We start from the raw sequence: 13,449 nt of genomic DNA, 5'->3' as shown, positions 1-13,449 counted from the left end.
TATTCCTTCTACACAGCAGTTTCTGTTTCAATTAATGATTGTGTTTCAACCTACATATTGAATTGATGAATTGATGCACCTGTTTGGTATAATTCTTTAATCGTACACCTGACTATGTGCCTACAAAATCCCTTGTGCAAGTGTAACTAGAAGAAATGATGGGTGGTCACACCAAATATGGAATTAATTTCATTTTTTCAAACCTGCCTTTTGTACAGTACTGTATTTATGTAAATCTAGTTAATGCGCTGGTCATCAGATTCATCCACTCGCGTATCTGTATTGATTTCCCCCCTCCCATAGTGTGCTTTTGAGTTACTAAAGTAGATTAAAATGCAGAGGTGCATTCCAGCCTAGATCGCTTGATAAGAATGAGGCCTAAATTGATAGCGCAGTGATATCCAGCAATGTTTGTGAACTTGTTTATAATAACTTAGGAGCCATAGTGCGTCTCTCCAGCTGTAATGTAGATATGAGACTGATTGCGATGCTGAAATTGTCCTAACCTGTTTTGAGCTCCACAGATAGACACTTTCGTAGCCTTTTAATCTCATTAAACCCATGGAGGTGGTACCGTGTCTCGGAAAGATTCTTGGACCCATGCTGTAAAAGATTCACATATCTTGTTTTAAACCTCATCATATTAATGAACTTTGTCAAAATCCTGATCAAATGATATTTATCGGTAGCAGAAGCCCTGTTAACTTTAGAGAGGTAGCCTATTATCTGATCATCTGGCAATGTTTTTTTTCTTTTTTTTTTTTTTTTTCTTCCCCCCCCCCCCCCCCCCCGATCATCTCCCCCACCCCACCCTTTCCTCGACTCTTCCTTTCCATTTCAAACTCAGTGCTGGGCTGCAAGGCCCTCTGGCTCCCAGTTACTGATTTGGTCTGCTTAACTAATTTACATAAAAGGCAATAGTTCGTTTAGAAATTTTTCATGGGTGGTGGCACTCGGATCAAAATGATCTCATCCAAGTCATCCATTGAAACCACATTAAACGTCTGAAGCTTGGTTTCGGTCATGCTCTGCTGTAAGTGACAGATTTCAATGGATGTGGCTGAATTATGACATTAGTGTCACACAGGCAAGTCCCTGCCTTTCTTGTCCAAACGGAATGCCCATTTTCTCACTATTCCTGCTATGATGTCAACCTAGTTCCTCTTGGCAATGGAATGCTCTTCAAATTGAGTTACCACAACGTCCTGACACAATTACATACAACATAGCATCAGTTACACTCGTGCGCATAGATGTCAAAGGAATATTTTCATAACATCGGCGTCATTGCGTTTCTCCTGTGTTTTCAAATGACTCTTGTGGAAGCTGTTGTAAGTATGGCCGACTTCGGTCTCCCCAGTGCCCCACCTGGACAAAAACGGGAAGGACCACATAACAGCAAGTTGTTATCCAGCCTTACGTATTTAAATTTGTCACTTAAAGCATGACATTTGGTATGACTGAGACTCGCATGTGAGGGAGTCTTGTTCAATTTTGAAGTGACACGGAAGTGTCATCTAAATTTTGTCCTTAAACTACCACTCATGTTCTGTTAAAAATAATCACGCATCATACTTGCTCTGTTACATTTACTCTACAGTTATGCGTTTAATCTTCTTGTTCTTACCGTATCAGGGGTGTGTGTGTGTATATAACTTGTAGCAGTTATACTATACTCTATATGTATACTTTATTATAATAATTCATTATACCTGGAAAGACCATCCTATCTGCAATACATACTGGTTTGCATAGACAAGGGCAAAGATGTATGCTAAGAAATTTCATTTTTAGTCATAGTTTTAGTATCCACGAGAACCACAAGCAAATGCAAAGGTGTTTTTCAGTGTGTTCACCATAAGAACCACATGCGAGAGACCACAGAGTTAATTTCTAGCAAATTGAAGTGAGAATTGTGTGAGACATGTTTACCCGAAGAGGATCTGTGAAACTGGTTCACAAACAAGAACTGTACAACTGTATAATTGCTCACCGGGACTTTATCAGACGCTGCCAATTGATTAAAATGCCCTCTTGGATCTGTTCACAATTCAGTCTTTTTCCACAATGATCTAAATAATTATAGAGGGAGAGGAAAAGTTCAAAAGTTTTATCTTACTGAAATGTGGGTGGTGTTGAGAGGAGACCTTTCACTTGTAATCAACGGCAGAATCAAGAGCATTTCAGTTCACTCACTGGTAAGAACAACATTAAAGAGTTACAGATATACAACAACAACAGTGCCTAACTACCTGTACACACAGGTACAAATTTATATGTAAAGCACACTTATTTATATGTGTAAAATATATTAAAAAGACAAAATAACTGCTTATACTTTTTATATTTTTTTCCTAACACCTTTAAATTTCATCTTGAAATGCAGTTATTTGGACATGGGCTGGTGTCCTGTTTCTGTGTTGGAAAACACTAATGCCGGCTGAGCCATCTGCTCAGCGATGTCTCTCTCCACTGAGCAGATGTGTCTTACACGGACACCTCCACACAGCACTGAGCACCAGTACTGTGGATTAGCACCTCACACTTGTGCACTCAATTGGTTCATCCCTGATTTACTTTATTCAAATAACTGAGTAAGTAGTGTACTTTAGTTAAGCAGTACTTGGATATTGTAATGATTTATATGGGTGTTTTTCAAGGAGACTGACCAGGTGTGAAAATACCATGAAATCTGGCCAGTGTGTTTTGTATTAGATTTACATCCACTGAATAAATGCTACAGTTAAATGAGAAGTATTTGTAGCTATTGGATTGTTGTCACAAATCAAGTAGAAAATGCTCATTATTGGTACACCTCTGCTGCCCACACCAAATCCCCCCCAGGGACCAAGTCCCTGTCGACCGGAACAGGGTAGCTTGTCTAATTTAGAGTAGATTATATTATGTAGTGTCAATCCGTACCATAGTCTGCAACTTGTACAACTTGAAATGGCACCAAACTGCAATATAGTGGGAGCGCTGTACTGGTTTTTAGTCACTTTCCACTGGAGATTTGGCTCGCTGAAAATGTTGGTTCTGGTTTGAAAAGTGAACACCGGTTCGCACTTTAACCCATGATCCAGACCCAAATCGTAGCGCTAAGCTCTAAGACCTTGCGAACAACATGCCCCCCTCCCCGCACCCACAGCTACTCCCGTTTAGATCTAACCGCAGCAGTCAAGACTCTGGCACAGGCCTCCAGTCGCACACAACTCCACTGTCTGGCACCTGTTGGCTCTCTGTCTGAATGCCTGTGTCAAGCTAGCCCTCCTGCCGTCTCTCACACCTCCCCCTGTCCCCACCTGCTAGGGATATGCATGCCAGGATCACCTTCCTTTTAACCCAATTGGGTCAGTCAATTTTGTTGATTTAACATTTAATATGACTCTGTATTGAATATCATGTGTAATCAGCAGTTGCTGCATTTAAATGGTACTGGTAAGGGTGACTTTTTTGATTAACGTTAAGGAGGCTTTGAAACCTGCCTCTGTAATTCCCCCTCGCTTAATCACAGCTGGAGACTACAGCTTTTTTTGGGGCTCATGAATGGATAAGTCATAATCTGAGGCTGCTGATTAGCATTGATGGATCCAAGACCAAATCTAGACTGAAGTCTAGCTGAAGATCCGGTGCTTGAAAAGATGGTCCCGGGGTGGTAGCCTTTGTTTTGCCCTAGCAACACAATTTGGGGTTAAAAATAGGGAAATCTCTGTATTAAAGTGAGATGTGTGTAGGCTGCGGCTGTCAGCCATCTGGGACATGCCGATATCCTTGGCAATGTCTTTGTTACTGAAACTAAAAAGCACCAGAGGGAGACGATTTTTGGGGGGAATAAAGGATAATCCGGGGATTAATTGGGATTAGCGAGGCAGTGACTACAGGGAATATGACACGTGAACTTTGCAAATGGCTAAACTGGGCAGCCTCAGTGTAAATACAGGTCTCAGTCAGGCAGAGACAAGTTACAATTACAGCATTTCAGAATGACGTTATTCTGTGACAACTGCACTATAGATCCACTGATTTAAATCTGGAATTGCCAGGTTGGACTTGTGCTGATACCCAGGTTTAATGTGTGCAGATTCATGCAGTCTGTGTATAACATCTAATCAGACTGGGAGTAGATGTGCACGGAAATGGGGAAACCTAAAATATAAATTGCATCAGACACTTGGGATCCCATGCATTTGCTGTGCTCTTCAGATCCATTATAAGGTTATGTTCACCACCATTTTGACAAGGTGGGACCTTCCGATCTCTCCTCTAGCCACCACCCTTGCCTCACCCTCCCAGACAGATCCACCGGTATCTGATCTTCTCTGACACTTTGGACAGGTGGAGGAATTGAGTTCACAGTGCTTGGATTAGGGGTCAATAGGGCCTTGACATTATCTGATAGTATTTGAAGTACTTGTGCACCTGCTTTTCACCACATATGGTGCATGGCATTTCTGTAACCACTGAAAACTTGTTCCTGAAATGTATAGCAGTATTATTCCATAGGGCAGATCTCCTACCTGTGCTTTCAACTGGAACTGTTATTCAGCCCTTGTTCTAGGCTGACTAGACTGTGCTCAAGTGAACAGCTCTTATGTTTCAGTGTAGCAGTTGTTAAGACTGCAGATCTCTCCAAGGCCACAGCGTCCCCTTTGTAACTTGATCAAGATGGGCTCTATTTATTTTTTCAATCATTTATTTATATATTTTAAATCTCTCCGCAGAGCCAGATGAGCACAGATATCTGTCTCACGCTGTTACCCGGTTCGCCTGGCGGAAATAAATAGCCGACACATGTCACTGTTGGCACTCTGCCTGAGCTGGGCACCAGTCCCAGTGTAATCTCCACTGTTATCTGTCGCTCACTTGCTCGCTCTCCTTTTGTTCATTTTTCTCGCGTTCTCTCGTCTATCTTCAGTCAGCTTGAGTCTTTTACTGTTTTCACTTGACTGAACTTGTATTGAACATAAATATATATGACTGGTAAACAATTTTCATGCCACTAATTACAAAACACTGCTTCAGATAAAGGGAGTGAAAGCTTTGTACATCTGAATACAATAGATACATGCACTTTCTAGGGTACTTCAATTAACCAGGAAAAGAAAATAATAAAATCCCGAATGATAATGCCATGTTGAACCTCAGTTCAACAGGGTCTTCAAAGATCTGGTTTATGCATTTTATTTGTTGATTTATCGTTCAGCAGCTTGTCTATTTTGCTTTGGTTAGTGCCCAAAATATATAACATGCTAAAATCCAAACCCCACAATATTATTGTGAATAACCCCTTTAGAGACTGCTCTTTGATCTTTCTCCAAAATTAGCCAAGATGGCTCTTTCATATGCACTAGTTTATTAATAAATAATAATAATAATAATAATAATAATATTAATTGATTTTAAATTCCAGTCACTAAATGTCACTCCATGTCACAGACTTGTGTACAGGGTCAGTGAAGGTGACTTCTGCCCTGTCATTTAGGTGTAATAGAAGTAATGTATACACATAGTGACGTAACTGAAGGGCATACACTATAGCTGTTATATCATTCAGCCCAAACACACACTCATGAACTACAGATGCTCCCACACACAGTCCATAACACAGTCTGCCTCCTCTCTTGCTCCCTAGGTGGCCCATTCCGCGTCACCTTCCCCCCCGGACTGACGCTGGAGGAGGTCCAGCGCAAGAACCCGCTGGTGGTCAAAGGGGGGCGCTACAGGCCTCCGAACTGTGTGTCCCAGCACCGCACCGCCGTCATCATCCCGCACCGCAACCGCGAGCACCACCTTAAATACCTGCTGTACTACCTGCACCCATTCCTGCAGCGGCAGCAGCTCAACTACGGCATCTACATCATCCACCAGGTAGGGGGCGCTGCTGACCATATTAAGGGTATGAATACCTGTGGAGGTCACTATCCCCCCCCATTTAGAGACTCCCTACTGTTGCTCTTAATGGGAACTGCATATTTACTGTGTGTAATGACCATAAATGACATTAGTGACAATTCAACCCCACTGTGTGTAGGACTGCTGTAGCACAATGTTGAACTGAATTTCATCCATTAGCACCAAAATTGGTTCTGGTGATTTGGCATCATAGTTTATATACACTTGCATATGAACAGGACGATTTAATTTTGTAATGTGGTTCGACGAAAAATGTACTCGATTGGTACACAGAGCAGAATACACCCAATGCCAAAAGATACGGCTTCCCCCTTGCGCACAGAACTTGGACTTTCTCCTGTAACAGAACCACTGGCAGTTCTGCACATCATATAAGGAAGTGTAGACCAGTCTTTTGGGACAGAACTTGACCCCAGGCACAGAACACTTTGGCTATGGATGATTTTAATACTGATATTACTGTTTGGAGATTTGCTGCTCTTTGTGATGCATGCTGCTGCTCCCTGTCTCTCAGGCGGGGAACTTCACCTTCAACCGAGCCAAGCTGCTGAATGTGGGTTTCAAGGAGGCCATGAAGGAGGAGGAGTGGGACTGTATGTTCTACCATGACGTGGACCTCATCCCCGAGGACGACCGCAACATTTACACCTGCGACCGCCACCCCAAACATGCCTCCATCGCCATGGACAAGTTTGGATACAAGTCAGTCTCCTTGCATCCCTTGCTCATCTGTGTCTGTTTCTGTCAGCCTTTCCTCCCTCTTCTCTTCCTGTTTTCCTTCTCCCAGTCTCTCTCTCCATCTGTTTTTCAGGCTTTGTCTGCTTCTATTTCAGGCCTCATCTATCTCTTTTACTGTTTTTGTTTCTCTCTGATCAGGGTCAGCCATTATTTCTCTTTTGTTCCTGTCTACTTGTTGCTCTCTCACTCTCTCTATCTGCCTGCCTGTCATGTCTGTCCATCCATCTTCTCCCTCCACCTCAATCCTCCCTAACATGGCTTTTTTGTCCCCGGCAGGCTCCCATACAAGACCTATTTTGGAGGCGTATCTGCCTTGACCCCTGAGCAGTACATGAAGATGAACGGCTTCCCCAACAACTACTGGGGCTGGGGGGGTGAGGATGATGACATTGCTGTTAGGTGAGACCCCCCAACCCCCTCAAAACACAACAAACAAAAGTCTGTTCTCACTTCCTTTTACAGTTTAGAGTCCAGCTGCAGTAGACTCCATCAGACATTCAAAATATTAAATCTGTGTCATATTTAAATCTAGTGTTTCTACTGCCCTACCAGGCTCCGGATATTATTTGGTCAATCCATTGTTTAAATTAAAATAGACGGCCTCTGATTTATTATTTTGATGTGAATCTGAGGCCCAAGTGATCTCGGATGCACTTTTACGTCTCGCAGTCACGAACACAGTCTGCAGCCTAGATACTTAAGTACGTTTTCCCTGCAAAATGTATTTTGTGCCATTGGTTGAGCTGAGGCACTGCACACAGTTGAACATTGTGTATGTATGGATGTGTTTGTGCCTGCTCTGTTTTTGTGCTTCATGTTTTATCCCAGTGTAGCGTAAGGTACACTTATAAATTTCAATTAAAGAAGTGAATTTATAGTATCGCCTTATCACGAATCCTGGAATCTTGTAGAACTCAATTTCTGTAATAATTGGACGCAGACACCAATTCCAAAGATATAAATTGACAAATTTATTCAAAAACAAAGACTAAATGTAGCACTACACTAATTATACAAAAGGGAAAATGAATTTAAATTCAACTCTAGATCAACAAATCAAAGACCATGGGATTGCATACGATATCACACAAATCGTTAAACAAAAAAGGTTATAAACACATTGACTACAATACCGGTTAGTAAGACGGTGAGTCTCTCATTAGTATTGTTAGTCCGACATTAAATAACTACGCAGGTTAGTATTTATGTCAGGTAACTTCTCGTTATATATATATTGATATATGATTATAATTCAATGATTAAGGATAGGCAGGGCCACCTATAATCTGGTGTCTATTAACTTGTCAATTTCAGACTAAACCGTTAAACAGGAATAAGAAGATATTTCTCGGCGTTGACAGATTTTATTTCTAAAATTATCAACAAAACAGTTTAATGCAACACACGTTTATATTTAAGAAAACTAAATGATATTACACATTCTAGAGTTATGAATCACAGATTAACATTTCTAATTGATTTCTCAAATGTCGTGAATCACAAACTCCAAACTGTTAAACTTATCTGAACTTCGTCGCAGAGAGGCCTCTCTGGCTTCGGGCTCAGATAACAGCACACGGCACGAGGTCCGTGTGGTTTGGAACAAAGGCAGTCCGGTTCGGCTTTGTCCAAGAACTTCCACTTAGTTGATGCACCTGGAAGTTGGGGTTTCGTGAAAGTAGAGTCATTTCCAAACAGATTTTCCACTGGTTTGAAGGCTCCAAGGTTGTGCACAAAATCTTCTTGGCAAGCAGGGTCTCTCACCGTACTTATTTGAAGACAAAGTCTTTGAGGAAAGCAGGGCCCTGTTTGTTCCAAGGGTCAAGTTTCTTAAGACTCAAATAGCTATTTAAATGACTGACACTTTCGTATACAGTCGACTTAGTCAATTGTCCAGCTGTAAAACTCCACTGATCAGGTGGGCACAGGCGGGCAGCGCAGTCTGTAAAGTTCTTTATTTAATAAAGTCCTTTAAAAGAATTCTTCGTACGGCTCAATCTCCTTCTCCCAGTTTAACTCTTCTGTTGCCGGCAAAGACTTATTTGATTTCTGTTTGGGCAACAGAGCTACAGGTTGAGCTGTGACAGCGAGTTACTGGTTCAGGAGAGGGAGAGGGAGAGGGAGAGGGAGAGAGATTCTTTATACGCCTGTCAGATCAATAGGTGATTGGTTTGTGAGATTGGATTTCGGTTTCGGCCCCCAGTGTCCTATTGGAGGGGGGCTTGATTTATGACTGATGTCAATCCATGCCATCTTTTGGAAATGCTGGTTGGCCTGGGTTCGTAGCTCTGTGTTGGGATTTCAGCTCTCGTCCATTTCAAAGAGTTTTTATTATCTACAGGCCCCCTTCCCCAGACATCTCGCAGCAAGGATTCCAAACTATTGGGCCTATTCTCGGTGCCATCCACCCAAGACTGTCACTTTGATGTAAAACAGTTCCCAGCTGATGAGTTAAGGAAATCTGATAACTTTGGGGGGGAGAGGTCTTCTTTAGATCAGAGCTTCAGCTCAGAGCTAAAATGCTCTTATCAAAATACACCCAACATAACGCTACACCAGTTTTTTTTATTTGGTCTTTCACAGGTAGACCATGACGCATGCTAAACATTAATAAATATATTAAACATTGGTGAATTCTTAGCGATAGGGGATGCTGTAACAGTTAATGAACTTTTGCAGCAAACGCATTCATACACCTGTATCTACCCCCACCCCCCTATTCCCAACATCTGTCATGAACTCACAGGCACAGGGATACTTGAGTCTCTACAGTATCCTGTCATTTTGCTCCTCAGCTGGAACTAACTGGGAAGGCAAGCATCGTTGTTCCCCATGGAACCATCCTGGCATATTTCATGGGGATTTCTAAAAGTCTACTTTTATATGGGGGTTGGGCTGTTTAAGCGCTCGGAGGGTTGGGTGAGTTAATTCATTCCTGGCAAGGACGGCCAGTGGAGTCAGCATTTACAAGGCGTTTGAGTGGCGATCCTCTGGGAGGGAACAATGGGAGCTGTGTGTCACCGTTGGACCGATTTATAATTGTGGACTAATAAAGCTGTCAGTTTCTACTCTTCAGCACACAGTTCATGCCCAGAGAGAGATCAAGATGTTCTCCACATGACACAACTGAGCATTTATGCCTGTTTTTGTTGGATCCCAGGCAGTGCTGACATTTGTTACCCAGATTTGTTCTCTAATTGTCTTCAGTGTTGAAGACTGAAGGGCTTCTGTTTAACTGGTTCTCTAGCTAGCTAGCTGTTGTCTGTGTTATGTCCGATGTGTTTGGCACAGCAGTAGACGTTGGCCCGATTTAAAAGTGCTGTCTGTTTCTGCAGTGTGTTATTGCCTTTTCGATTCTAGATTTGGTTTTATATTAGAGTTGTTTGTTAGAAGTATGATCTTGTATCGGGGAAAAAATATTCTGTTACTGAAATACAATTGAGTACACTAATAGATAATTGTTAACAATACATGTATCAGTACTTTCAAACTATTGAATAATCCAGTTTTCCAGATCACACAATAGGAAATGTAATCATTATAACAAAAATGTCATAAACGCATTGAACAGTAAGATAAGAACTGTCAATATGAACGGTGATATATTTTACACTTTTAACCTAAACCAACATTTAACCAAAACATAAACCTGATAATGTATAGAATTCCAATGAAAAACTGAACACCCTTGTTCTAGAAATAATGGATTATAATGTACATTATTCCCTCTCCCTCTCCCCCACTCTCTCCTCTGCCCCTCGGCTTCACTCTCCCTCAGGGTGGCACTGAGTGGCATGCTGATCTCTCGACCCTCGGTACAAGTGGGCCGATACAAGATGATCAAGCACGAGCACGACCAAGGCAATGAGGAGAATCCCAAAAGGTGAGAGCCCTTATTAAAAGCCCACTTAAAGACTGCTGTTCACCACCTCTTTAGCAGCTCTGTGTTGTGTACTTGTTGTCACTTGTGTGTACCAGGACGAGTGCTTCTCTGATTAGAATTGCACTTATTGCAAGAAATTAATACATCATAATATAGCCAGTAAGTTAATGATCCAAAAATCACAGCCAGTCCATTGCTGAACGATCCAGAGGAGTAGGTTGGAGTGTGCTTGATGTCGGCCTTTAATTCAGTACTGTAGCACTCCTGCCCATCCCACAGCCAATCTGTGCTTGTGAAAACTAAAACCTATGGCTCCATCTAGGGGTGGCTTCCAGTGCTGCAGCACAACAAACCACAACACTGTACACCAAGACTAACAGGTATCAATAGCCAGCACACCTGTTGTTCTTGTTCTCCTTTGATTGTTTTTGCTCCTGGTTGTATAGTAGAAAGCTCCGAATTCTGGCGGTGCTTTTTATTTTAACTGAAATGTCTCATGACATTGATGGAATCAGTTGATCCCAATTCAAAGCTCAGGGGCCTTTTGTTTGTTCTGATTTAGCACCAATGTTTCTCATACTGCATTCTGGGTATAACTGTTGTCTCCTCAACAAGGTATTTTATTAAACCTCCTGGGAAAAAGCTTCTCTTGTCAATAAAGGATGGCCCCAGAGATTTGAGATGAGATGGGATTTTTAAATTGCCTGCAAACAAAGACCATAGTGTTTAAGTCGAGCATCACTCCATTGGTAAATGGAGTTGCTGCTTAATTACCCAGTATAACAAAATTATAATGGATAATGCCTTCAAATAGGTTTGTGGTGTTTAGCATTCCTGTGCATAATTTCTCGCTCTATATATCTACATACATATGCATGTATGTATGTATGTAATGTATGTATGTGTGTATGTGTGTGTGTATATATATATATTACAATTAGTACCATACACCACAAAGGGCTGTCGTATGTTAACACTTATTTGCATATTCTCTCCCCATCTAATCCATAATGTTGACCAACTGTTCCCTGTGATCAGTGCAGGGCTATTAGTCCAGTATGGACAGACAAAGGTGTAATTTTTTTAAGGTCCATGCTATTGCCTGTCCTGTTTCTCCGAGTCCCAGTGGCTATGGAGTCAGATGCTCAGCCTTGGCAGGGGTCTTGCAGGGCAGATACCCTTGACTGCCAGGAAATGCAGGGAAAGGTTGTGTGGCAGTGTAATTACAGGCATGGATGGGCTTTTCTTTACCTGTGCAAGTACTGTCACGTCACTGAGCTGGGAGATGAATACAGTGGGTCAAGGTGAATAATCTAGTGCTGAAAACATCCCGTGACTCAGCGTAGTTAGTCCTGACCCGAATCAGACACAGCGGTCTGGAACTGGGGTGGCAAAGACACCCTAGTCCTCTGTCAGACCAAGACAGAGCCCTAACTCGATTAAATCCATGTTTGTTAGTTTTTGTTTTTTAATAACTTACAATCCTTAAAATGAAGGTTCTTGGGGAAGGTGTTTAACATGTGTTAAAGACCCCCCATTGTTGGTTATCTTACACAGTGCAGGCTGTGACTGAGGACAATATATTCGGAGCTCATTCTAATGAGCACTTGTGTAAAGTGTGCGTTTGTTGTCGGTACATACATGGCAAAAAGCTACATCAGATGCATCCATACGAATAGCACGTTCAGTTTCGCAGCATGGATTGTCGTTGTAAGATGGTTCTGTTGAGAGTGCTGGTTATTAATCAAAAGTCCGGTTCTTGTCACAGGTTTAATCTCCTGGCGAAAACCAGAAGGACTTGGAGGCAAGATGGCATGAACACCATGGATTACAACATCCTGTCAAAGGAATACATGCCCCTGTACACCAACATCACAGTGGACATTGGCACAGATAAAGGATTAAGAGCCAGAACATAAGGATCCATACATTTCCAAGCCGAGTTGGGCAGGAGGGGAAAGGGTTTGGGGACCTTTTAGAGGTATGCTACCACTAGAAAAATCCCAACAACCCCCTACCTTACCTCTTCTAAAAGATGCAAATACAAAACCAACAAAGTCTCCAATGAAGAATCTCTCATATGAAGAAATCCTGGAATTACAATAAAACATTGAATTCGCACTTTAACAGAAGACAGAGTGTTCAAAGACATTTCATACCTGAAGGAATTCAATTTAATACTATTTGAAGAAATGGACACCATTTTCTTGCGATTCTTCTGTGTGTTTTTGAGATCACTGCTGTGTGTTTCACATAGACTTATTGGCCACAGTTCTAAAGGAAAGGGTAGAACTTATATTTGATATCAGCTTTGTGTATAATTACCTCTGTTGCCTTAACTTTTCTATCTTTCTCTCTTTCTGTTCATGTATGATGGCTGGGTCTTGGGAGACGCATACAGAGACAGACCCCCCCTTCCTCTTAGATGAGAAAAATTGTCCTGACTGCCTTGTTTGACCTTTCTAAAATCATCTTGCTTCAGATCAAGCACTACAAATATTTGTCCTGTAGTAGTACAGTGCAGAAAACTAACCCCTTTCTTATTCTGAATAAGATTCTTTCCACAGTCCTGCAAAAGAGCCTGGACTAGGGGAATGAGGTAGCGTTAGTCTCTCGGGGCATCATTAAAGAGTCTCTGAGATATGAATTCACTAGTCACAGAGCACATGGTTCAGACGTTTCAGGGCACATTCACTTTAGATCTGAGTTTCTATTTCACAGGAATTCCTCTCGTCTCAAATACCTTGATCACTCTTCCCCCTATCACTTTTGAAAAGCTTCAGATATGCCAAAGACCGCTCCAGTTTGTTTCCTTTTCTTATGGTGGCAATGCTGCCAGTAAATATTGGGATACAGTGCATATATATATATATATATATATATATATATACACACACATATATATATATATATAT

At 41.7% G+C, this 13,449-nt stretch overlaps 1 protein-coding gene across 2 annotated transcripts in view; it reads left to right on the top strand.

Annotated features, from left to right (window-relative positions):
• LOC136764813 (beta-1,4-galactosyltransferase 3) overlaps window positions 1-13,449 on the top strand; it is a 38,228-nt gene extending 24,779 nt beyond the window's left edge. For both annotated transcript variants that reach the window (XM_066719139.1, XM_066719140.1), the window contains exons 3-7: window positions 5,633-5,868; window positions 6,428-6,615; window positions 6,928-7,050; window positions 10,430-10,534; window positions 12,303-13,449. In XM_066719139.1, the coding sequence (XP_066575236.1) occupies window positions 5,633-5,868; window positions 6,428-6,615; window positions 6,928-7,050; window positions 10,430-10,534; window positions 12,303-12,453 (803 nt within the window). In that variant the 3' untranslated portion in view covers window positions 12,454-13,449. The remainder of the gene's footprint in view (window positions 1-5,632; window positions 5,869-6,427; window positions 6,616-6,927; window positions 7,051-10,429; window positions 10,535-12,302) is intronic.

The sequence above is a fragment of the Amia ocellicauda genome, chromosome 12 (genome assembly GCF_036373705.1).
Source record: "Amia ocellicauda isolate fAmiCal2 chromosome 12, fAmiCal2.hap1, whole genome shotgun sequence".
Lineage (NCBI taxonomy): Eukaryota > Metazoa > Chordata > Actinopteri > Amiiformes > Amiidae > Amia > Amia ocellicauda.
This window is presented reverse-complemented; position numbering and strand designations above follow the sequence as displayed.